Raw genomic sequence first — 24,806 nt, 5'->3', positions numbered from 1 at the left:
GAAATTTTGCTACCAACTTTTCGTAATCTTTAGTTCGCGGAATTCCGCGCGAATTCTCTTGTCGAGCAGTTTCACCAATTACATAGGATTTTCCTTGGTGTTCTCGTGCAGCGACCGGCCATGAACGCAACCGCTTGCATCACGTGTTTTAATTAAGGCTTTATTTTGTCAGAGCTTTCTTCAGTTACAAATCGCTGTCCTTCTTTTGTTCTGGTATCTCATAAGGTTCAGTTTCCAGAATTCTTCCTTTCGTGAAGCAGTTTTCAAGCCATTTTAAACTGACAATCTTCACGCCAGCATTCAATTCTTGGGAGGAAAACTGAAAAAAAAAAAATAGAAAGAACTCTAGACATCTGAAAGAGACCATATTTGCACATTCACCTTCAGTGGAATGCGCCGGAAGTCGCTATTTAAGTGACATATGCGCAAGGGTGGGTTAGTGACTCGGGTGTGACTATGACGGAAGGGTGCGAAAGAGGCCAAATTATCAGACCCAAAATGGTCCTACCGAGCTAAAACCAGGTCTAAACCGTGACTGCCACCCCCACCTCAAAAAATTCTTTCTGCAACGTGACCCAGAAAGTGGCTTCTTATCAATAAAACGCTAAAACAAGAAGTCTCTTTATTTAGTAATTTGCAATAAAACCGTTGAAACAGTTGTCTACGACAAAAGTTAGAGAGCTCCCAAAACATCCTTACACAAATCTTTCACCCCCCAAAAAGTCACGCCCTCAGGTCCCAAATTTCAAAGCCCGAAAAATGTCTTCGCACCTACCCGTCCAAGGGTTTTGGTTTAAGCGTTTGGTCGTGATCGGGAGATGTTCGTTAGCGGAGCGGGTTCAACCGTCTGGTAATAGTAAACAAACCACAGAAAAAAAACTATGTAAATACTTACTTTTTCTTCGTTATTATGACAAATCACATGCGTGACATCTTGGGAGGGAATCTGCGCGACGTCTCCGTTGTAGTTAAGTAAGTGTTAAAGAACTCTTCTAATTACTAAAGTTCAACAGCCGTTAAGTACCTCAAATCATAGTTAATAGAGGGGTATGGTAAAAAAGTCCACAAAATTCAAAGAAGAAAACAATAATGACAAGATGATAATAACAGATTTATGTCGGAAGGATCACCACCGTGCACAATCTGTTCTTTTGTGCTCATACACTATGCACGAATTACGTAACCAAAATGTTTATTTTACCTTCACTACACAACCGAACACACTCAAAGGTTGAGGCATGGGCGCGTTGGTCAGCCAGGCCCAAGAACATGTTTTAATTGCGACCATAAGGTTACAAGAAAGTGGATAAGAGGTAAATCAAGTAACGTCCTACATGCGCCAAAGCCGGAAAGGTAAACGCCAAAAACCTCTCTTATTAGGAAAAAATAGGGACCGCGTACCCCCGACCAAATGCCGTGGCACCACCTTCGGGGTTTTAAGGTTGATATATAAACAACAGAATGAAAGATAAATCAGATAATGCTATTTACACAATAAAAATAAACTTTATGTGAAAGTGCTAGTGACAAGGCTGACCGTGGAATGTCACAAGTTTTTCAACCGTCTCTTTTTTACAAACGTGCTACCCATGAGCCCTCGCGTACTACGTTCGCACCCAGTTCTCTGTTCCGTGTCGGCAACATATTAATTTATTTCAATACCCATTATCACAAATTACATTTTTTGGTTAGTTCCTCAACAACTACGTATAGTGTTGTGAGCAAGGTCAAGGACACAGAATCAAACAAAAACATACAAAAAAGAATTTTTTCTCCAAACCATTTCCCTGTGTTAACTATAGGTAAAGTCTGCCGGCATACGAGCCAAGTGCAGGTGATTTAGGCTGCGCAATATAAATGTAAATTATTATTATTAAGTGGCGCATCAGGCCGGAGCTTATCCCGGTTTCTGTAGCATGAAGCGACTAGGGGTATTTCTACTCCCCCCTAGATGGGATGCTAGTCCATCGCAGGGTTACCCCCAGCATTACGTTTGCCGGTACCCATTTCCACATCTGGGTGGTGAGAGAAACTGTGAGAGTAAAGTGTCTTGCCCAAGAACACAACAAAATGTCTCCTGCCAGGGGCCTGTTTCTCGACGGTCCCAAAAAGTTTTCACACCCGAAAAGCCGGAGCAAAATCTCAAACCATATGATTACAGAGCTGTTTTATTCACATATACTTAAGATGAACAGAGGCTCCATTCATACAAGAAGTTTCAGCCGTATATATACAAAGAATGGATTCAGATTGACTAAAGATGGATTTGCGGGCCCGAAAAGCTTCCGGGGCTTTCGAGAAACGGGTCCCAGGGCTCGAACCTGGACCGCTCGATCCGGAGACGAGCGCACTAACCATGAGGCCACCTCGCCTCCCCCTTTATTAACTTTACTAAAATAAAATAAAAACACACATCGTCTATGATTTTTGGGAAAAAAAAGGCGATCAAAAGGATATGCCAGCAAATACCGTGTCAGTCGCTTTCTTTTCTCCTCTTCAACATTATAAAACAAGGCGTTTACACCAAACATGAAATCTGGGAGTGTGTGGGACCCGCTCTTATTGTGTTCATCGTTGGACGAAGCGTTTTTTTTCGTTGTTTTGCTCTTGTCTCTCAACTTTGCACTCTTTTTTGATTGTGAATCATCGTTTACAGGAAGCGGCGGATCTGGTTTGGATGTGTTTGATTGGCGTCTAGCAAAGTAATATCTGAGATTACGTTAAGAATTATCGGTGATCATTCAGAAACTCATTACTGTAATAACCTATAGGGATTGTCAACCGAGATTCCATTGGGAGAGTGGACATGCTAAGCGGATGAAGTTTTTCCCACAAAAAGCTGAATACCTCGATACTTCAACAAAGTTTTCATACATTCATTTCCGCAACAGTGCTGCTGAAAGAGATCGACACTTGGTTTCAACCTTCACCGCATTCAAATTCGCAATTAGCCAATCTACTATCCTGATATCATACGATATCAAGTCACCTTATAAGGCTACGATATCGTGCTCAGTTGCCAGAATTTAGGTACGGTAAATACGTAATCCTACCTTTTTGACACGCTTCGGCAGCATATCAGGCTCTTTTGGCTCGACGAATACGAACCATGGCTCCACCAAACTTGCATGATACACTCTTCTTTTTCGCAAATTTCAGCCTCAATATTCGTATCAAGGCTGTGTCTCACAAGGACTGGGAACTACCAAATTCACGAATTTGTTTGGCTGAAATCGATATTGACCGCGGTCTAGATTTTCCCATCTAGACCAGCATCTAGACCAGTAATGTTTTGCAGTGAAAAAGTTGCAAACTAAAATGCAAAACTATTGACTATTTTCTTCTAAAAATATTTATTTATGGCAATGCCAAAAAGCCTGATAAGAAAAGAAAAGAAAAGTAAAGAGGACGAGCAGACTTCGGCAGAATTAAGTTCAGCTCATCGCCGTTCGCAAGCAAAATGTCGGCTAGTACAAACCAGTTACATTAAACGAATTAAATTTCTCTTGCTTGCCATATAACAAACATCTTATTAATCGAGCTTAGTCGGTTGGTATGGGAAAATCTTGACCTTGGTCGTGTGCACAGACCTCACTGCGTTCGGTTTGTACTCACAATCTCGGTCACGATTCTCCCTTTCAGACCTCTTGCTCGGTTAATAAGGGTTAAAAATCATATTCTTATAAAAAAGAAAGAGTATTTGCCGCCGAAGCGTACCGAAAAAGGTGCGGTTAGATATAATAACTATACTGGAGCTTCGCTGAGATAAGGATACATGGATGTTTCAATTCCTCTGGAGACAAGAAGTTTCCGCACCAGTCTCTCCGTGCCGTACCAGTTAAAACTCGGTGTGTTGTAGCCAATTCGTGGAAGGTGAACAGTGGCTAAGGAAGCGAGAAAAAAACGCGTTTGATTCTTGATTCTGGGAAAATGAAAGATAAACTTAGTTTTCCAAATCACCAGACGCATCTCTCAAGGGTTGCGGGACAAACAGATGAAAAATCGCAGACTAGTAATCTAAAGCAATTGATCAAACGTTCGAGAAAACGCTACGCCCGAGAGGGGGCGGAAGAGGCGGTCGAATTACGTTACATGTACTTCCTATATTTCTTGTTTCATAATGCTCTTTTTTATCATAGTAAAAATAAGGACTTCCGAAAGAAGAGATAACATTTCGTTTTCATGGTTGTTATCAAACCCGGAACGTAGCGAACCTCTGAAGGTAACGATTCTCCGGCAGTGGCGCCCTCAAACGTAATTTTACTTTTTATGAGGACAATACAAATGATAAACACAACTAGTTGAACAGAAATGATACGATATTTGCTACAAATTACATTGTCCACTTTTTCTCTCTCCATACCCTGCTCGTTATGTATTGTCATTAAATTTCTTATTCGTGTTGTTTAAAGGTTTCACCATAGTTACCACAAACATCACTTTTCAAAATTCCCTGACATTTCCCTAGAAAAAATAAAATTTGCCTGACTTGTCCCCGACTGTGAAGAAAGTTTTTTCCCTGACCATTTGCGCTTCAATTCCTGAGATGTAGCAGCCCTGATCACATAATGATGATAATGTAATATTTTCGTTCCGTGCTAACATTCCTCTACTTTCCAAAGACTTTCATCCGGAAGAACTTTTTGACAAGAAAAGCAAAACCACCCGAAAGATTCAAAGATACCTGAAGTTCTTGTTTTATCAAGATGGTTGGCCCATGTGCATGCTTGTGTGGAAAACATGACTCTTCGAAATTGAAAGTAACGAAGTTCGTTGCTTTCGGAACTTTATGGTATTTCTCTCACTTCTACAGCAACTTTGTTCACAAAATAATGTCATACGATTGTGAGCAAAATAGGCAAAAAACCCATCTTTTCAATAGCTCGACTTCTATTCCAAAAATGTGGATGCTGGTCAGTGAAATTGAAGGTAACCACACAGAAAGTTACACTCTTTGGGACCACCCATACCTACATAGCCCATATAAGGGAGTACCCCCCCCCCCCGGGAGTGGAAGCGCACCAAAAGGAACAACATGGTTCAAAATGTCTGTGCACCTGACGCCTTTCACGAACAGGTCGAACAAAGGTCGACGTGCAGTTTACTAGAGAGGTATCGACAGATTACTTGAATTACCATCCAGCAAACCTACTTCGCACAAGGCCATCCCCAGATAAGACTTTGACCGGACGAGCGCGCTTATTCTCCTGTTACCTTTCATTTTCTTGGCCGCTACAGCAATCCTTTGCAATCCCAGACTTAGTGACGTCAGTATTATCCCAGACAGTCTGTTCTGCCTGTCACGTGACTGGGCCACAATCAATGCGACCTGAAGAACCAAAGTAAGAAAGTGATTTTTACTCACGAACTACGGGGGGATGGGAGGGGACGAAAACTGCATTAGCCGACTAATTGCAAGCATGAATTGTTTCTTAGTTTATAGTTGTTTAAATCGATAATAACGGATTTCACCGAGTTGTCAAGACACCGAACGGCTGAGTTCTCGCCTGAATTAAAAGTGCCATCAGAGAAATCCATTGAACTTGCTTAATAGACCTTCATTCCTGTACAAAGGAATCGCGAAAAAAAAAATAGAAAACAAAACCTGTTAAGCTCACATAATAATGGCCATCCTTACGACTTTCTTGGTCATCCACTCGCACAAGATGCGCGTCTCCTAACTTCAGGTCTGAGAAACAAAACCAAAACAATTTTGTTTAGAACATGTTGCTGTTTATTGCTTGTATTTCACATTCAAGTTTTCACTTGGATCTTCCTCAAAGGATTAGGAAGACGATGTTGTCTACTGAAAATTGCTGGACAAATGAAGTTTTCGCTATCGCACAAGGAGAAGTACAGCAACATACGCAGTAAGGTGCCGTTAATAGGCCATTTTGCTAATGCAAATATTTCCTAGTTTCATTCCCTTGTGGGGGCAAGAAGTGATCACTCGGCCAAAAATGGCCTTATTAACTAAATAGATCAAAATTTTACCCCCACAAGGGACTGGAGCTAGCATTAGCAAAATGGTGTATTAGTGCCTTGAATGAGAAAATGTTCTTACCAGAGAGCGCTAATTATCAACATCTCACAACGTCTTTAGGTATGCGTGTGTGTATGTGTGCTTTGTGTGCTGTTGCATGCGTCTTTTTCTTACTTTCTCTTCTAATCTGACCGAAATATATAATTACTTTAATCACTAAGGATGGCTGCCCATTAAGGTTATTTCGGGCAGCCATGTACTCTTTTATTTTGAACTTATTTTTGTTCATTTAATTTTAACTGAGTAAGCACACTGAAAAAGTTGTTGCTGTTGTTGTATGCTGTTTATGCTTATCCTTATGTGCTGGTGAAAATTAAGCGTCAAACGAATCAAGAATTTCAACCGATGTCGGTTTAAAAAGTCCCTCAAAGCAGTTCTTCTCAAGGAGAATACGAAAACTCAGCCCAAATAAACCACAGTCTATGATACGCTACGTATAGCAAAACATTACCTCTCATTCGACTGGCCAGCTCATATTGAGTTTCCGGTAGCAATGAACGCCGGGATATAGCAGAGAACAATCCTCCCTGTCCCCACCTCCCTGTGTCATCTGTTGGTAAAGTAAAGGGATTACAATCGAACCTCTATTAAGCGGCCAACCTTTATTTGGCGGCCAGCGGCCAAAGTCCCGGAAAAATTGTCTGCTATACAATGTAACAAAAACCTCTATTCAACGGCCACCTCTATAAAGCGGCCGCGGCCAGCTTCTTGCGGTCCCAAGGGTGATTTTGTTTTGTTTTATACCTCTATTAAACGGCGAGGAAGATTTGAAGTCGGACGTTTTTAGCCAGATGAGGGTAAAAGAATGACAATGTGGGAACGTAATTTTTCTTTGGCTTTTGTTAACGTTATGGACCGTATTATAACCATGATTGTTCTACTTTTTCTCCACTTGCATTTATTTGTACTTATATTTGATAAACTGAAAACCGGACCACGCCCAACGTTGTTTCGTGTGAACTTCTATTAAAGTGCCACCTCTATTAAGCGGCCAGTTGTCTCGTCCCCGAGAGTGGCCCCTTAATAGAGGTTCGACTGTAGTTAGCTGGGCACGTTTATTATTGTTTCAATATGCGACCGGGGTGCTTCATTCTCGCAGTGCTTCTCTCTACAAAACGAGAAAGATAAGTCAGATTGATGCCACGTGACCATCAGGCCAGTACTTATCTCCGATGTCAGAGGCATGACGCGACTAGGGATATTTCTTCTCCCCCCTGGATGGGATGCTAGTCCATCGCAGGGTTACCCCCAGCATTAAATTCGCCGGTACTCATTTATACACCTGGGTGGAGAGAGGCACTATGAGAGTAAAGTATCTTGCCTAAGGACATTAGCCGGGTTTCAAACCCAGACCGCTTGTCTGAGTTCAACCTAGCAGTGTGAGGCTCTTGTACGAAGCGTGCAATTTAATGTGTGTTAACTCGATCGACTGAGTCCTACATTTTGAACAAGTCAAACTATGCATATGATATCACTGCATATGAGAACTATTTCAATCGCCCGTTAATCAAACTTTCTTTCTTTATAGTGATTAACAGCACCCTGTTGTGCCCCCTAGCTTTGCATTACGTTCCAGTTCTTCTCTTCACTTACCTACACAATGTACTATGATCGCATCAGAGCCGCGAGTGTTGATGGGATGCGTGACGTCACCACGCACGTATTGGATCTCTCTTTGTTTATTTTCGTCTTCTTCGTCAAATGACTCGTCGCTTTCATCATCATCTTCCTCGTCGCCGTCCAAAGCAATGTTATGGCTTGTGTAACTGGCATCTCTCCAAAGCTTCTCCCTTCAATAAGAGAACCATTTTAATTACAGAAGGCCAATTTTTCATTTTCTCTTTTTTTTTTCTTATTAACTTCTTTTTTTCCGCATTATATGACACAGAGACACAGCCGCCTAACGGCTCGTGTGCCACTTTCTTTCCATATTTTGACGTCATCTGTAATCTGTTACTGAACAGACGTACGACAACATGAAATCTAGACAACGACGAGAGGACCAATCACATTCGCGGATTTCCTATAGAACACAACTGAGTGGCTACTTAAATAGACGCACAGCAACATACAATCTATTTGTTAACTCTATGCTTCATCAATTCTTCCTATATAATCCCTGTCACGGTACAAAATACTCACAGTTTTCTTTGTCGTTCTCTTTCTTTTCTCGACTCTTCCTCCTCCTTTAGTTTAGCTCTCTTTGCGGCGTTTTCTTCTCTCTGAAAAACAACTTTCCTGTGTTGGATTTGATGGAAAAGCAATGTACAACGTGCCCTTTACACTAAACTCGAAAAATTGCGTTCCGCGCTCGTCCTAGTCCCCTGGCAACAGCAGATCAGTCAATACTCAGTCAGTCGCGTGAACAAGTTCCTTTTTAGCAAATCTTCGTTGGAACACTGCTAAAGAGCCCGTAAACTTCCAATTTTCATTATCCAATCAAAAAATAAAACGAACGCTCCACCGCTTCTCGGAAAGTTGTTACGTCATCAAGTCGCCAGCGGTTGCTTAGGAATTTCCAGACGAAACTGCGGGCTCAGTACGGCTTCGGAGAGCAAGAGCCGCGGTAAACCAAAACTATTTTACTAACAAACTGACCAGCTCAGTGTTAGGCTCGACTACCAGCCGCTGTTCGAGAAACGAGCCCGCGCTCCTTCATAGACCGGACTCGAGTAAGGGGCGGAAATCGACACTAGCTCAGTGTCCGGTCGGCCAAGCAGAATATTTCACTTAGAAAGCAATAACTCTAGTCAAGAAAACAGGACCACTACCTTTCTCCTTCGCTCTTCCTGTTCTTCTGGTGTAAGAACTTTCCGTTTTCTAACAGGAAGATCAACATATTGAGCTGCAGACCCCTAGCATGAATAGAATATGAGAAATGAACTTGTAATATTCTCTTTCTTCGAAATTAAACGTACAAGAAAATAAATATGCTTGTTCTTTCAGGTACAGAACGAAAGTGAAGTGACATAATGTACCGGTAGCTGTGAAAATGTGTTTGCTTTTCTCAATTGTTAATTCTAATTGTAGGCATGTGGTAAAAAAATAGGTCATTTCCGATTGACTCTTGCCTCTGTTTAAAACCAGTCTTCGTGCGGAACCGTTCATATAAAAATGTGCTCGCCTACAGGTTCATTTTCTTGTAAATCAAACTCATTTTCATATGAAAGGTTTTGCAAGAGGACACACAGAGGCACAGAGTAACTCGGCACAAAGTAACTTGGAAATGGCTTATTGGTATAGAAAGGAACCATAATCCATTGTTGCCCCTGGTACATACGGGTACCTCTTTAGAGTAACACACATACGGGTACCTTTCTCTCGTTGCGAAGGAGTCTTTCACTGGAGTGGGCTTCATCCACCATGTCTAAATCGAAAAAAGAACGAAAATTTATACGTGCTATCCACAAGAAAACAAACAAAAATATTGTTTTCCTGCTCTGGATACAGATTAATCTCCTAAACTCAGAGCGCAATAAAAATATTTCGTTCGGCTCAACCGAGCTTCATCAGCCACAATAAAAATGTGAATGTTAAGAAATTAAGGGTTATATCATGTTCATTAGAGTTATAAGAAAACGGTCTGTTGGTCATATTACGAAAAAGGATACAAGGAATGGAATGATCGACAAAAAATTTAAGGTGGTCAGTTTAGTATCCTAAGAACATTCACGTGTAAGTGCGAGATTTTACGGCCGTTTGATAGTTTGCTAGTTCGAAAAATTTGAAGGATTTGTGTGTTGGATTGCAAAGCCTGCCATCCACCAACTTTGTTTTTTCAAACAAAACACTGTCTTGTAGTTTTTTTTTTCACGCTTGTGTCACTTGACGCGCGACGTGGGAGGCTTGGCTTTACCACGCGTGGCGCGGCTTGCGTGCGCGAGTCGTCAATAGCCCACATGAGCCACGTTCAAAAAATTCGCGCAAAAACGTGATCTCTTTTGCAGCCTAAAGAATAACTGGAGTTTAGGAATAAAACGCTGGTTAAAGGAGTATTTAAGTCTCAAGTTTTCTGTTTTCAAACCCCTAAAGAAGTCAGTATAACTACCTTACCAGCCATCATGTTGTCAAACGCCTCTTGATCCTTAGTACTCGTGTCTCTGTAGTCATGGCCTTCATACATGTACATGTTACTCACTGCTTTGACAGGACAAAAGCTGATTAGAAAGACATGCAGTTTAAAGGAGCTCAGTCACGGTTTGCGCATATTGAAAAGTTTAGCCTGGATTTTTCAAATTCGTCGTTTGTAATCCGTGTCAATCTTCTCCATCCTCAGCCATCCTTGTTCCTTTATGGTTTATCATTATCTTTGGTGTTTTTCTATCTTATTAAACTGTTATTTTCAGGCTTCCTACTATTTAAAGGCAATTTTGTATGTGGCCAAAATAACTCAAAATACCGTGACTGGGCCCCTTTAAAAACAGTTGGTGAATTATTGGGAATTCGTACCCAGGCCTCCACTACCAACGAAGCGCACTGAGTGTGGGACTCAAATTACTGATTGTTGATTGGCCTTGTAAATTGTTACTTTAGTGTAGCTTTACTTATTAACAGTTAGTAGAATTCTATTAGAACTGTTTTCGATTAAGTGTCGTAAAAATAAAACCAAAGTAATCACTCTAGCCAATCAGAAAGGACACAGACAATCCAATAAACTAATCAAGACTTGAAGCAATACATGTACTAGTCTCTCCCGCTGCTCAGTGGACAGAGCGCCTGCCCAGTGTGGGACGTCATAGGTTCAAATCCCGTCGGAGGATTCGTGACATGATAAACGCTACATATTTCTTAACAAGTAACCGATCATAGATCCGAGAAGAATGCACTTAACTGACGAGATGGAAAGTAAAAGAAAGGTAGGTTAAGTCAAATACTGTTCTGGTTTTTCATGACCGTTGACTAAATTAAAGAGCATCTCCGCTCTGACCTGTAACCGGCCACAGACCCACAGAAGAATAGGGTTAATTGTCTTACCCTTTTCGTCATCATCTGTCTCCATACATGAAGCTATGATGTCACCATCGTTATCCGTCTCGTTTCCCGTTTCCTCCACAATCCACTCATTGTTACAGCTTCCGCCAAGAATCCTGGACAAAAAAAGTATTAAAAATACATTTATGTATTTGACTAGCATCGCAGTTTCACTTCCATGTCAGGGGGGTTGGCCGAGGTGGTCTCAAATGCGAAATTAGTGGGGCAGCGACATCGTGCTTTGTTAATGGTTTACACAGAACTGGCATGAAATCTTTGACATTTCTTCACAGATGAAAGCATTCAATGGCAATGTTCTTAGATCACAGTTCAAATTTATAATAGTTTCTTCTAGGAAAGTTTCAGGCTTGCCCAGATTTCAAAATGAACATCCGTCTCTTTGACATGGCAGTTGACTGTTCACAGCCCTCTATTTTCTGGTATTTTTATTCGATCGTTGAACGCGCGGATGAATCGCGACAACACTGGACGCCAGCGAAAAACGGGAGATTTGGGCGCTTTGAGCTTCGCTCACTTTCTCTTTCGTGTGCGTTGAAAAATACAGAGGCTGTGAACAGTCTAACATGGCCGTGGTTCTTCTCTGCAGAGGGGAGGAGGGGGGTCACTACAGTCAAGCAAAACTCTAACTCCGCAATTCGATTTTATTCCTTGCATCAAAGTTAGACTCTTGAGATGAAGAGTATTTATATATACTTAGCGTGTCTTTTAAAAATGCTGCCCAAAGCACTGCCAACATCTGTATGCAAGTGTGCTGGCCACATTGCCAGAGTAGCTTGCGCTTAAGGCAATAACGTGAATTAAAGATTAAGAAGTTCATAATGATACTCTTCCAACACCTCTATGAAGTCGGTTAAAGTGACAGGTTCGTTGATTTATACGAGAAATAGTTTATCTCAGTCCTGCCACGTTACAAAACCGAAGGATATCGTTTTGACGTAGCGAGTTGGTTTACGTTCTGTTATGGTAACTTACTTCTCCAAGTCTTTCTCTGTTATAGTGCTGTGAAAAACAAGAAAGAAGTAACATTATTTCTTTTCAATTGTGAATCATGTAAACCATGATGAAAACATGACCAGCATAAACAACTGACAAAAGGTTTAAGCACACCCGATGAAGAGGAGAAAATCTTATCCATTAATATATCCCGCCTCACCGTTCATCCGAGTCAAATAACTTGTCCAATCCAAACTTGAGTAAGTCTGTAAGCTGGCAAGAATAACATAACAAAAACAGATTTAGTAGTTAAAGACATTAAAATACATTTACAAGATAACTGTTACAAATGGGACAATCAATGGAAAAGCAAGGAACTGAGATTGCTTTCAATGGTGATCAAGGGATCGCTTTTTGACTGGTTAAAGAAATGCCATTAGTTCACCGTTTACCTGAGCTGGGGTCTCGGCAACCTGATTAGCAGCTGACAAACTACCCGAAAACTGCAATAAAGTAAAATAAAGTAGTTAACATGGTGTCTTAAAATAAGCGAAAGAATGGATAAACCCAAACACGAGCGCACTATCGCGGAGCCTACGAACGAACAAATGCAAGAACGAATGTACGGACGAATGTGATTACGAACGTACGAACACACGCAAGAACGAACGTGCGAACGAACGTACTTACGAACGAACGTAATTAAGAACGCACCTACGAACGGAAGAACCAGCGCACGCTCGAACAAACACGCGAGCAAACACACAAACGCACAAACAAGAAAACAAAGCACGAACAAATGAACAAACCCTTTCGGTGATAACTAAATGGAATACTTGCTTACTTGCTGTACCTAAATATAAAATTCTTGAAATTCTATGCCGTGAAAACAAAGTTGACACTTTCAAAAGTTGTAAAAATCATGTCTAAAACCTGGCTATTGATAATATCTGTGGATCAACCACTGTTAGCAAAAGAATCTTACACCTTTCCTCCTTCGATCACTGTATTTGTAAGCTTTAACTTGTCATCTGCTCTTTTCAACACAATTTCTTCCACTGTACTTCTAGCGACAAGACGAATCACTTTCACCGGCCTAGACGAAAAAATGTCATGAATTACAGTCAGTTTTCTGCCCAAGAATTTTGTCCGAAACGGTATTTTTGGATTCGAACGGCGGAAGGGGTGTACCAAATAAATATGGAATTCAAAACAATCATTTAAAAAAACACGTTTAGTTAAAAATCGAATTTTTTTCCGAGAACTTCCTTTTTCAGAGTAGATTTCCCTCTGCCCAATCTTAAAAGCGAACTGTAAACAAAATCCTGCCAGGAAGAGGGGACAAACCTTCTCTGTCCTATACGATGAGCCCTCGCGGCCGCCTGCAAGTCATTCTGTGGGTTGAAATCGTTGTCTACAAATATCACTGTGTCCGCTGACATGAGGTTTAATCCCTGACCACCTACAGAGCGCAAACCGATCAGTAAGGCATAGCCTTGTTTCCAAACGAAAAGATGCATGGAAAAAACACATGTATAATATATGGCAAGATAAACTTTGCGGCTTTGCCAGTTCACTAAATTTTTACTAGTTTCGCTGGATCACCAGATACTCGACCGAAACCTTTCAAAATTAAGAAAGTAAGCCTACGCCACGAACATTCATTTCCCGGAAAATGTTTTTCGGCAGGTTTTCGGTCTTTTCTTGAGGTTTAGAAAGGAGTATTCTTCTAGCTCAAAACCACATTTCCAAACTAGCTATAGGTGGGTGGGGGGACAGGTTACGATGTGCGCAATTTTTTAGATGATTACTTGCATGGCAGACTTTGTTTAAGGAGCTTAGTCACGGCACTTTGAGTTATCTTGTCCACGTACTTAATTACCTTCGAAACCTGAAGGAAACCTGAAAATAGTAGTTTACCAAGATAGAAAGACATCAAAGAGATAATAATAAACCAGAAAGGAACAAGGATGGTCAAGGATGAAAAGATTAACATGGATTGTAAAGGACAAACTCGAAAAATTTAGGCTAAACATTTCAAGATGCGTAAGTAAAGTTGCGGGTGCTATCCAGTTTTCTACAAGGAGCGATGTTGCAGTTGCAGACGAGATTGACAGCAAATGCACAAGTGTGACATTAAAACCGTTCCTACCTGCCCGTGTACTCAAGAGGAATATAAAGGTTTCTTCAGTTTCGTTGAAATTTTGAATTGCCAGATAGCGCTCCTCCCCCCTGACAGAACCATCCAACCGTTCGTAGGAATACCCTATGACGGAAACATGAAGTAGATTTAAAAATAGAAGAACGATAGCCAGGACAAAACATATTTAATATCTAGAAAAACGTTCACTGGCGATATAAAGCTAAAACTTTCGAGTCTTTTTTTCTTCATTTTTATCCATCGAAGGCTGTAGTCTGAGAGTCGAAAGCTCGAAAGTTTTAACTTTGTATAGCCAGTGAACGTTTTAAATTTTAAACCTGAAGTAGATAGCGTCACATTTCCTAGAAGCACGTCAATCTCTTTAATTTAAAGTGCTACTTTCGGCTAAAAAATGAAAGAACTGTGTCTGTTATTAAAGACGCCTATTGTCCAATATCACCGCTTGACAGCCAAGATAGAGGATTTAAAGACTTGAAAAAGTTACTTATTATTACAGTAGAAGACGCCTTTTACCCGAACTCAGTTGATACTCAGTTCTTTTAACAACTTTACGACATGATTCACTGACATTATTCTTAAGAAGAAGTATGTTCAGCTCAATCTGTTCAAAAGATGGATAACGCTATCCACAGCGAATAAACAACTTTATTATATGGCTAACTCCGCAAGATGAACCAAATACTGTGCAGTGATTGGCTACCCGAGCGGGGAAATAGGGCTCTCTTGCCCACTCGGGATTGCCCGTTATATTCCGCAAGAAAACGTGCCCTCAATGTCATAAAATAAATCCTTTATTAACCAAGTTTGCCCGGTCAAGATGACTGGATAACGTCCTATCTCTTGTTTTGCCCGTTAGTGGATCTCGACTACGTCTCGGTCCATAAGCACGCAAAAAAACACTTGACCAATATCCAGTTATAATAACCTCGTACTTAGTCAATAATCCGTCGTGCGTGACGCGAAAGAAAACCGCGGGGAAAAAAATGGTGGCGCGAAATCCCGGGGGTGAGAAGCGCGCGAACGGCCCCAGGATTTCGCGCGGCCATTTCTTTTCTCGCGATTTTCTTTCGCGTCACGCACGACAGACTAAGCAAAAGAGGGACTACTCGTAATCTATGCGCTGTATAGCGTTATGATGCAAACTTTGAACAACTTGCACAGTATAATAATAACCTCTGTAGCCGAGATAGTCTTGAATAATGTCCAGCATTCTCGCCATTTGCGAGAACATCAAAACCTTGTGACCCCTGGTGGTGACATGAATGAAAAACATATTATTTCCAAAATAAAATAAAAGACTGTGCTAATCCAGGAAATTGTACAAAAAAAACTAAGAGATAACCCGGCAACTCGTTAAAGAACCCCAACTGGTGGTCGGCTGACCAATTCTAAAAAGTGTAGTGAAGGGGTTAAATTTGGAATTATCAAGAACAAAAACGGTTAGTGGCGGGGTGGTTAAGGATTTTAGTCCGGGACTTCCAGATCTCAACCAAGTACCTTAAAACATCCTTAGCAAAGAAAGACAGCAAACGTCTGTAAACATCTTCCAACAGTAATCAGATCAGTACCTACAGACTGCACGTTGACAAAAGGGTAGGGTTCGTCACCGACGGCCGTGCGACTCGAGGCTTAAGGTTCCGCCACTCGGCTCTTTTCGTTTGTTTGTGTCCCGAGGGGGCTGCTCCCCTATATGGGCTATATATGTATGTGCCGACCTGAAGGGTAAATGGGGTATTGATTTTGGCCACTTTGGTCCCAAATAGCATATGGTTTCTGCACTTTAGTCTTGAATTGGGTATGTTTCTTAGAAGAAGCTACTTTTTCGTCATTATCGCTACCATCATCAATGCCTTTAACGTCGGTCTGAACTAGGTACCTAATTATAGTGCAGGCCTGACACAGGGTATTGATTTAACGATCAGGTCTTAAATAGGTTCTTAAATGTTTGGTCAGGTCTCATAAATACGGTAAGGAAAATCGCAGATTTTGGTCTTTAATAGGTTAAGGGTTTTGGGAAGCAGGCCACACACCCCCAACCAATTTTTCCGGGAGTATCCACCGGGGTTTCCGTGTCTGTTTGCGTTTCTTCCCTCGTAGATATTCAAGTAGCAGGGAGACTGCTCGCACTCTAGGTTCGTCAATACTCAGTCTGTCTAGGTACCGATATGATTTTTGTTGGAAGATGTTTGCAGTTTTGATGTGTTGCTTGGTTTAAGGACGCTCGCGCGAAAATGGTCTACTCGATAGATTTTCTTCAAACTTCTACTGCGAACAGATAATAAATTACTTGTTTCAGAAACATAAAAATGGGGGCTCAAAAATGGGGGGGGAAATAGGGTAAAAAAGGTAAAAATTGGTAAAAATGGCGTACAGAATTAGTAAAATTGTTCACTTAAGCTTATGCTAAATAGGAATCTTGAAGTTATGGATCTAAATTCGATCGGAAGTTCATTAATACTCGTGGCTCCTTGACATATAGTGAAAGCTCTTCTTCCCAAATTCAAGGCGAACTGTAGGCAGTTTCACTGATAAACCATTGTTCCTGGTGTTCTTAGAGTGAAGTGAACTTTCAAAGGAAGTCTTAAAGGGAGTGCAAACATTATTTTGAAGAGAAAATGTAGAGAAAATGATCTACTGAACGTCCACGATCGTTAAATCCAGGCAAAGCTATATAGCAATGGCCAATGGCCTATCATTGTTCATTTTATTACTTTTAGCATGCGCTTGATGCATGACGTGGCGTGTGAATTTAAACTTGTAGCTGCTTTTTTTTTTTTTTTTTCAACTGACCTTGCTTTGAGGAAAACCAGCAACTGATCGATAACTTGCAGTTTACCTGAAAATAAAATTTTAATTTGTCGATATAAGTAACTAATGCATAATAACAACAAAATGGCTAGAGAACTTACTCCAAAATAGTAAATAATGTATGTCACTTGTGCAGTTAAGATTCTCGTTAAAATAAGCTTACCGCTTGCATCAACAAGATGTTCACCAAGCTCAAATGGCTCAGGTTCCACTCCTAAAAAATATGAAATAAAACAGAATTTTGACAAATAAATTTCCTGGCATAAAGGCCCCTACCAGGAAATAAATTATCTGATATTAACCCATTGACACCTGGAGCTTTTTGGCAAAAACGCATTTTTTTTAGACATTTTTGGCATTTTCAGCCTGGACACTTTTGCTCTGGCATGCACAGAAATCAAAATTTTGAGCAAGTGACCTACGTCTTTAGGCTTTTCGGGTTTTTTTTTTTTTTTTTGTGGCTACTAAAACCTATTAATGATAATGGGGCATAGGCGCATGGGCTAAATCTCTGCAGTACCATATGCTAATGAGGCAAGATTTTGACCCTGTATGGTCTAAGCCCTCATAAGTGACTACCTTAGGTTTGGCATTTTGGGTGGTCGCTTACGAGAGGTGTGACTGTACCTTGATCTCCCAAAATTTCATTAGTCACATTTTTTCCAATATAGCTCAACAGATACATGGAAAATGATTTCTATTTGTTTAGTAGGCCACATTGTATAGCAATTAGCCTCCAAGCAAGCCACCTATGAGTCACACGCGCAAGCGGCGAAGAGCAAAGCTTGTGCTCCAACGTGAGTCTGCTCGCAGGCTATATAATAATGTTATGACTGCATCTCTAAAAAAGTACCATCAAACAAATATGGATGATTCACACATTTTCTGAGCTGCATCAAAATGTTCATAAGTCTTGTCTTCATAGAACCACCAGGGGAATTGAAGGCATCTAGAAAAAAATAAACAAAGAAACGAAGCGAGCATATAATTCATGATATAATCATCAACTGAAACTTGTTATTATTGGCATGCATACCTACGAAAAAAATTAAGTAAATGTTTCTTGAAGTAACACTCATACATGTAGAATGACTGAGGAGCAGGGATGACACAGTGGTGAGAATGCCCGGGGTTGACTCTGGCTTGGTGCCATATATGGGTTGAGTTTGTTGTTGGTTCTTGCCTTGCTCTGAGGGTTTTTCTCCGGGTTCTCCGGCTTTCCTCTCCCCACAAAAACCAACAACTCCAAATTCCAATCCAGCCAGGATATATAGAGGACCTGCATGAAAACCAACTAAAGCTGATGTAGCTTCCTCTCTAAATATTGTAATTTATTTTATGTAAGGGCTTCAAAATTTCCTACCCAAATCTTTCATGAGGATGGCCTTGTAATATTTTTTCTGTATATCTGACATCCCGGTATAGAGAAGCACCTGTTCCAACAAAATATGTGATCAGCAAGGTCTTTTTATGAACCATCAAAGGACCCCTACTCAGCCTCCGCCATTTTCTATGCCACTGAAATTATCGATATTGCATGGTGAAGTAAAATCTGCTTTACTGTAAGTTGTGTTCCTGAGAGTATGTTTAATATTATTATCTCTAGTAGTTTCACACTGATTTCCTTTGTTTTGACATGCTCCAAATGAAATATTAATAATAGCCAAACTCTTGCATGGGCCTTGCATGTAAACCATAGTTAGCTAACTATGATGTAAACAAAAACAGAGGTGTGACTGATGACTGAACCTAGTGTAAAAAAATCATTCCAACATCAATCTTACCTCAGTTTTTTGGGGTAAATGAGCCATTACCTTAAATTGAGAAAAAGTATTTTTAACAATTATGCATTCAAGTAACAAATAATATTATTATTTTAGTACATTTTGACAGACTCATAGTTCTTTTTGGCATTGTACTGTATTGTAGCATCAGGGGATTCATTGACGTTTTCAGCAGGAGGACAACTGGCGGGCAAAACGTTTTGAATATTTCTTTTACAAGAAAACCTTTCCTCTAGATGGTCAAACCAGGCAGAAAAATCATCCTCACAGCCAGTCAGTTTGCCTGGCACCTGGCCCTCAATGAAACCCCTGTAGCATGTGACTTAACTAAGGATTGATAATAGTCCGTACACAAATCCCTTACCAACTTATTTATCTCAGACAACTATAAATTGGTTCATTGTTATGCTAAGTTCCATGTTTCTAATTATTGTAATTAATTATACCTTTGTGTTAACTAAGTACTGAATAATCTACCTCACCTCTGATTTCACACGACGTAACAGAAATGGAGACAAGAGATTTTGCAACTCTGCATTTTGTTCTGTAAAAAAAAAATTATATACATGTACAGATATCTTAGTGCAGTTATAATTATTTTTGTTTTCAATAACATTATTGATCGTAAAAGTGTTTAGCTGTGTGTTCATCACCTGTAGCTGTCTAATCAGAGGTTGCATGTTTAAGCCTGTGCATAAATTGAAAACTGAAGAATATTTATTTTTAGTTAGTTCCAAAATAGCGACGCATTTTTATGGTTGACAAAAATCCCAAAATTGGTGACTCTCCAAGGGTAACAGAACATTGATAGTGGTAACCTCAATCAAGTTTTTGGAAAACAACTGTGTGAACAAAGGATGCAAAGATAGTATGTAGATTTCTCTTTCTCTGACAACACCTACGCAATTTGGTTTCTAGAGCTATACTCCGACTTTTCTATACATAACAGTTGTTTTAATATGTTTAATATGCTTTAAACTTTTCATGGACCAGTGATGTGCATCAGTTAACGTATCTCAAACATTTTAACACTATCATTAAATACTAGTAAGATGGAATGACTAATATAATGGTAAATGATTTGGCCTCACAAAAGTAATGCCACCTTGATTAGAAATATGGACCCAGATGGTACCAATCATAGAAATAGACTGTCTCTATTTCGGAACTTTACAGCATTCATAAATAATTTATCTTTTGCTTCACAATATTATTACCCAAAGTTGCGTTCTGACCTGAGTCGTCAATATTGGTGTAACATTCCACAAATTCTTCTGCAGCATTGAGGGAAAATATGTCTGGACTCACAAATGAGAGTAGAGAATATAGCTATAAAAGTTAAAGAAGGTTGAAGATGACATTTCTGAGTGTTCCAAAAATTTTAATCTAAAAGCATCTTAATATATAACTTTAATAAGCCTAGGTCGTGTGTTGTTAGGCCTTATCACGGTTTTTGATGCCATCTTGAGGGGTAGGCAATGCAGTCAGAAATTACTGTGTTTGTATGGGAAACTAATGGCAAAAAAATATTCTTCCAAAATTGAATTTTACACAATTTGTGAATCACAATGTTAAAATTACTACATTGAAGAAATCTTGTATTCACTAAGTTTGAAAGATGTAACTTGGCTAGAAGACGCTCAGTTAATTTTTCTAATTTTCCATACATTTGTCTGTAAATTTGGCTGGGCAGACACAGTTCGTGGGAAAAAAACAACATCTCCATCTATCTTGAAACATCTCGATCAATACTTGGTTGACATTACACCAATATCCTACACCAACACTTGATCGACATCTCTGTCAACACTCGATTGACATCCCAGACGACAGTCGGTCAAGAGCCAATTAATGGTTGCAGATATGCCATCAAGTGTCAATTGATTTTGTTTTAACTTAATGAGTGTCGATTGACACATACGAGTCAGTCAACACTCGGCCAACTATTGACTGACTGTTGACTGAGTGTTGATTGAGATGTCAGGATCAATCAAGGGTATTGATCAACACTCGACTGCGAATGCCCTTAGCACACAAATTTGATCCTAATAAATAAAATTTAAATTCCTGCTACTTTTAACTAAATTGTTACTGGTTGCAATTATTTGCAGAATCCTGTTGGTAACAACTTTCAGCAATCTACAGTACTTAACAAATAGACTGGATACTGGATAGATGCAAACAAATTAATAAAATTCAATTAAAAATACTTGCTTCTTTTAAGTTGTTCTGGATTGGTGTTCCTGTTAGTAATACCACAAAGTCTTTATCAAACTAAAAACAATTAAGAGGCAATGAAAATAAAAATTTAACATAAAATTATATACAATCTTTTTTTTATTTAATAATAATCAATTCCATTACACATTTAATTAAACAGTTACAAGCCATATCATACTGTGTAAATGTGTAAAACAACAGCAACATGAGTTCAATATTAAGTGTTTGTTAATTAACAAATCTAAACTTTTATTAGCTGGTATTAGAAAAAATTGTACAGCTCTAGTCTATTACGCCTTATATACATGAACATGGCTATAACATAAAAGGAAATATGATTGAAACTACATTTGTACAAACCTGGGACAACTCTTGATAAAGGGTACTCTTAGAATTTTTTAACCTGTGAGCCTCATCTACAATCATTGCTTTCCATTGAAATCTATGAAGAAAACACTGAGCTAGATAACCAGACAGGTGGCACTGCACTGTACAATCTAAATGTTATTAGAGTAAGATCTGATATTTTTAAAATCAGGATTTTATTTTTTTATTTTTGTGATGAATCAAAAAATAGTACACCGCACTGCACATCCTCGGAGACCCAGGGGCTGCTAGTTAGGACGATGCGATATTTTCGGGCAGGCGATATCTCCAGGCAAAAGTTTACTTCAAGAGTGGGAGAGCTCTCCCACTCTCAAAGTAAACATTCACCTGAAAATATCGCTTGCTTGAAAAAATTGCATAGTCCCAACTAGCAGCCCCTGGGTCTATAAGGATGTGCAGTGCAGTACCATGCAGTGCGGTGCATGTCAGTCAGAGTAGTCTAGTGCAGTGCAGTGCAGGTCGGTGCAGTGCAGTGTAGTGCAGTGCAGTGCAGCGCAGTGCAGCGCAGTGCAGTGCAGTCTAGTACAGTGCAGTGCAGTTAGTTAAAAAAGGTAACAAGAAAGTATGTTGCTTTTTTTCTAGAAGGTGCTCAATTACGACATAACACAGTGTGTTGTTTCATAAACTCACTTGGAGAGAAAAGATGTTTCCCGTAAACACATCTGCCAGTAATGAAAAAAAACTATATTTTACTGAGTTATATTGAAAAATTTATCATTCAATAAAACAGTCATTACAAAAACCCTTTAAAAGAAAATAGAAATAAAGTTTATGAATATACTGGAAGTAAATACATGTAAATAATATAATTATGGAACTTGCTATGTCATCAATAAAATCCACTTGTCACTGAAAAAATAAAATAATATAAATTGCTGATTGCCATACCTCATATGTTGTTAGAAGGACACTGAATGAAAGAGATGCATTTTTATATCCCACATTCTGCAAAGAATCAAAAAATGATTAAACTATTAAAACCCCCTATCTCATAAATACAATGCTTGTTCCCTTATTAAATAAACAGATTATTTTTATTATAAAACTTGTAATCCAAATATACTATTATGTAGTTGCAAACATATATTTTTCTCTGAACAAACAAACAAAAATTAGCTGATCTACCTGAGACTTAACAAGCTTCCTTATGGAGTCTTTCAGTTCCTCCCTCTCATCTTTATCACCAGTGAAGTTTAGTACATTCTGTTTTCTTGAAAATCTTGAAATACAAAAGTCCTCATAAACATCATTTAACACAAGGCCACTGTTGCTCAACCCCCTGTTGTTTTATGCAGTTTATACAGTACTCTATTGGCAACCCAGTGATAGAGGCTACATCTCCCATGGGTAAAAATCCCTTTTGTGTGTTCCGTCTTGCTCCAACAGTGAACCACTCAATTCCATTGTTTATAAGCCAATTACACACTAATAGGCAACTTGCGGAGGTATCCTTTTTTGGTTTTACTTCCAGGATGCGACTAAGGAACCACAAGTTTTCTACTACAAGTACAATATCTCCAGATTCAAGGTAACACCTTCATCTTTGTAGTGATTGCCTTCTCACTTATAGCGATTAAATTCCCAGATACTGACTTTTTAAAACAAATTCCAACCAAATGGAATAAAACTAAGCAAAAGCTCACAAGTACACATTGTGGACCTATTTTCTTATTAGAAAATGCCATGTTGCTACAGGATTTTAGAGAAGGGGCTTCAAGATACTGACCACAGAAGGCAGTCTGCTGTAGGGGGGTCCAGGGACATCCTCCCCATAATTTTTTTAAAAATTGAGATCCTTGAAAATGAGATCTCCAGCATTCTGAGGCCAAGTCAGCATAATAATTATCTCTTTTGTTTTTAATTTTGGGGATTTGACCGAACCCCCCCCCCCCCCCTTCCCGTGTTAATTCTATCCCAGCAGGAGTATTTGAGAAATGGTTAAAATAATTGTGCATCCCCAAAACAGACTCATGCAATCTTAAGACAGTTTATTTTTATTACCTTGAAAATTCATTTTGCCAGTTTTGTAAAACTGACAATGGACAGACTATAAGAAAAGGACCTTGGCAGTTCTTCAATCCTTGAAAATTAGCCAAGAGAGCAATTGTCTGCAAAGTAAAATAAAATTTCACCTAGTCTGATAAATACAATATCTCAATTTCAAGTTTTGTAATTTGATCATATTAATTTTAACGTTTTATGGGATCAGGGACAATAAAAACTTTTTAGCCTTTAGATTAGTAAGCTTTCAACTTTCAATACTTATTAAAATCCCCAAATCTTAGATCTGGCATCCCCAAGATCCATGCAAAACTGCGAAAAAGTCTCTTATTTTGTTTATTAAATAATTTCTTTTAATTAACTATAAATTTGAATATTTAAACCAAGTTTGTAAACTTAATAAGGCTGAAATAGAGTTGTTACCATGTACATAAACTGACTAACAAAACAATACATGTGTAACTGACATGGGTGATGTGTCAGTATCACTCAAAAAGATGTTCCATTTATGGTACCCCTTCCAACCCTCCTCACTCCTTGTACCTCTACCTCACCCCTACCCATGTGTATACTGGCAAAATAGTCATTTATGTAACAGTAAGACTCCTACATGCACAGCCATAATCATTTCAAAAAATTCAGCCAACTTATATTTTCTCGTCAGCTTCTTGGAAGAAAGATTGCTTTCAAGTCTTAGTTAAAAAAAAAAAAAAAAAAAAACCTGCTCCAGAAAGGGACCATAAACGGAACTTGCCCAGATAAGCTGCTTGTCTTGACAAAACGCTGCAAACAGCTGAAACAGCTGAAACAGCTGAAACAGGTTGTTGAAAAGCCTCATGTTTCAACTTTTCAAGATGCTATTCTGGTTACAATACTACGTATGATACAAACAGTTACCAAAGATTTGCATGGCACAGCATTTAATTTTCAAACCTGTATAGTTTTTCCAAGACCCATTTCATCTCCGAGAATACAACCATGCTCGCATTCAAAACAACGCTTCATCCACTTCACTCCGTCCAGCTGGTATCCGCGTAAATGAATTCCTTGCAGACCATCGTCCTCCAAGTTTTTCTGAGACAGTCTTTCTGGAACATAAGCTTCAGCTATACTGTGAAGTTCTTTTAATTTTCTTTTTATCCGGTTCATGAAGATTGTCTTAGGGAGGAAGAAGGCAAAAACTGCCAGGCATTCAAACCCAAACCGCGAAAAACCTGGGTGGAGTGGCGGGCGATCCCATCATCCCATGCGATCAGAGTAGCAGGAAGAAGCCAAGCGAAGCAGATGTCACAAAGTGGGCGCCACTAAATTGGGCGCTGAGAAGGTTTTAACTGTTTTCGAACGCCACGAATTACAAGCTTCACCCTTGATTTATGGATAATCTAATGATAACGAAACTCTCGACGAGAAACTGATCCTTTGTATCTCCGAGGACCAGAAGACTTTGAAGACCGCTACATCTCTTAAGAAATTTTTG

The 24,806-nt window shown here is 39.4% G+C and overlaps 1 protein-coding gene across 2 annotated transcripts; it reads right to left on the bottom strand.

The window, feature by feature from the left end:
- Window positions 1-139: 139 nt before the first annotated feature.
- LOC110052056 (ATP-dependent chromatin remodeler CHD1L-like) lies at window positions 140-24,586 on the bottom strand. Of its 2 annotated transcripts, XM_089279166.1 has the most exons (34): window positions 24,263-24,586; window positions 23,330-23,436; window positions 22,454-22,547; window positions 22,217-22,273; window positions 21,959-21,990; window positions 21,302-21,383; window positions 20,936-20,995; window positions 19,957-20,050; window positions 19,204-19,265; window positions 18,722-18,751; window positions 18,301-18,370; window positions 17,791-17,886; window positions 17,101-17,151; window positions 16,920-16,965; window positions 15,303-15,376; window positions 14,121-14,234; window positions 13,316-13,430; window positions 12,956-13,064; window positions 12,421-12,471; window positions 12,189-12,241; window positions 12,008-12,034; window positions 11,018-11,130; window positions 10,097-10,180; window positions 9,358-9,410; window positions 8,815-8,898; window positions 8,186-8,265; window positions 7,637-7,833; window positions 6,495-6,593; window positions 5,619-5,689; window positions 5,215-5,329; window positions 3,776-3,884; window positions 2,458-2,709; window positions 896-968; window positions 140-319 (listed from the first exon to the last, which is right to left on the bottom strand). In XM_089279166.1, the coding sequence occupies exons 1-34, from the start codon at window positions 24,476-24,478 to the stop codon at window positions 185-187; spliced, it is 3,105 nt and encodes a 1,034-aa protein (XP_089135292.1). In that variant the 5' UTR covers window positions 24,479-24,586; the 3' UTR covers window positions 140-184. The 2 variants fall into 2 exon arrangements, with proteins under 2 accessions (XP_089135292.1, XP_089135291.1); XM_089279165.1 differs by having other exon boundaries at window positions 16,920-17,151.
- Window positions 24,587-24,806: the final 220 nt, after the last annotated feature.

The sequence above is a fragment of the Orbicella faveolata genome, unplaced genomic scaffold (genome assembly GCF_042242905.1).
Source record: "Orbicella faveolata isolate gen_17 unplaced genomic scaffold, um_ofav_v1 contig_47, whole genome shotgun sequence".
Taxonomy (NCBI): Eukaryota; Metazoa; Cnidaria; class Anthozoa; order Scleractinia; family Merulinidae; genus Orbicella; species Orbicella faveolata.
Note: the sequence above shows the minus strand (reverse complement) of the source record. Positions and strands in the feature narration are given on the sequence as shown.

Bases quoted from the DNA above. Each gene is read 5' to 3' on its own strand.
- LOC110052056 (XM_089279165.1), bottom strand. From the start codon at position 24,478: ATGAACCGGATAAAAAGAAAATTAAAAGAACTTCACAGTATAGCTGAA. The intron at 18,752-19,203 runs GTGAGGTAGATT...TCTCAATTTAAG, and splicing joins TACGTCGTGTGAAATCAGAG to GTAATGGCTCATTTACCCCA. The intron at 8,899-9,357 runs GTACCCGTATGT...TATTCATGCTAG, and splicing joins TCCTTCGCAACGAGAGAAAG to GGGTCTGCAGCTCAATATGT.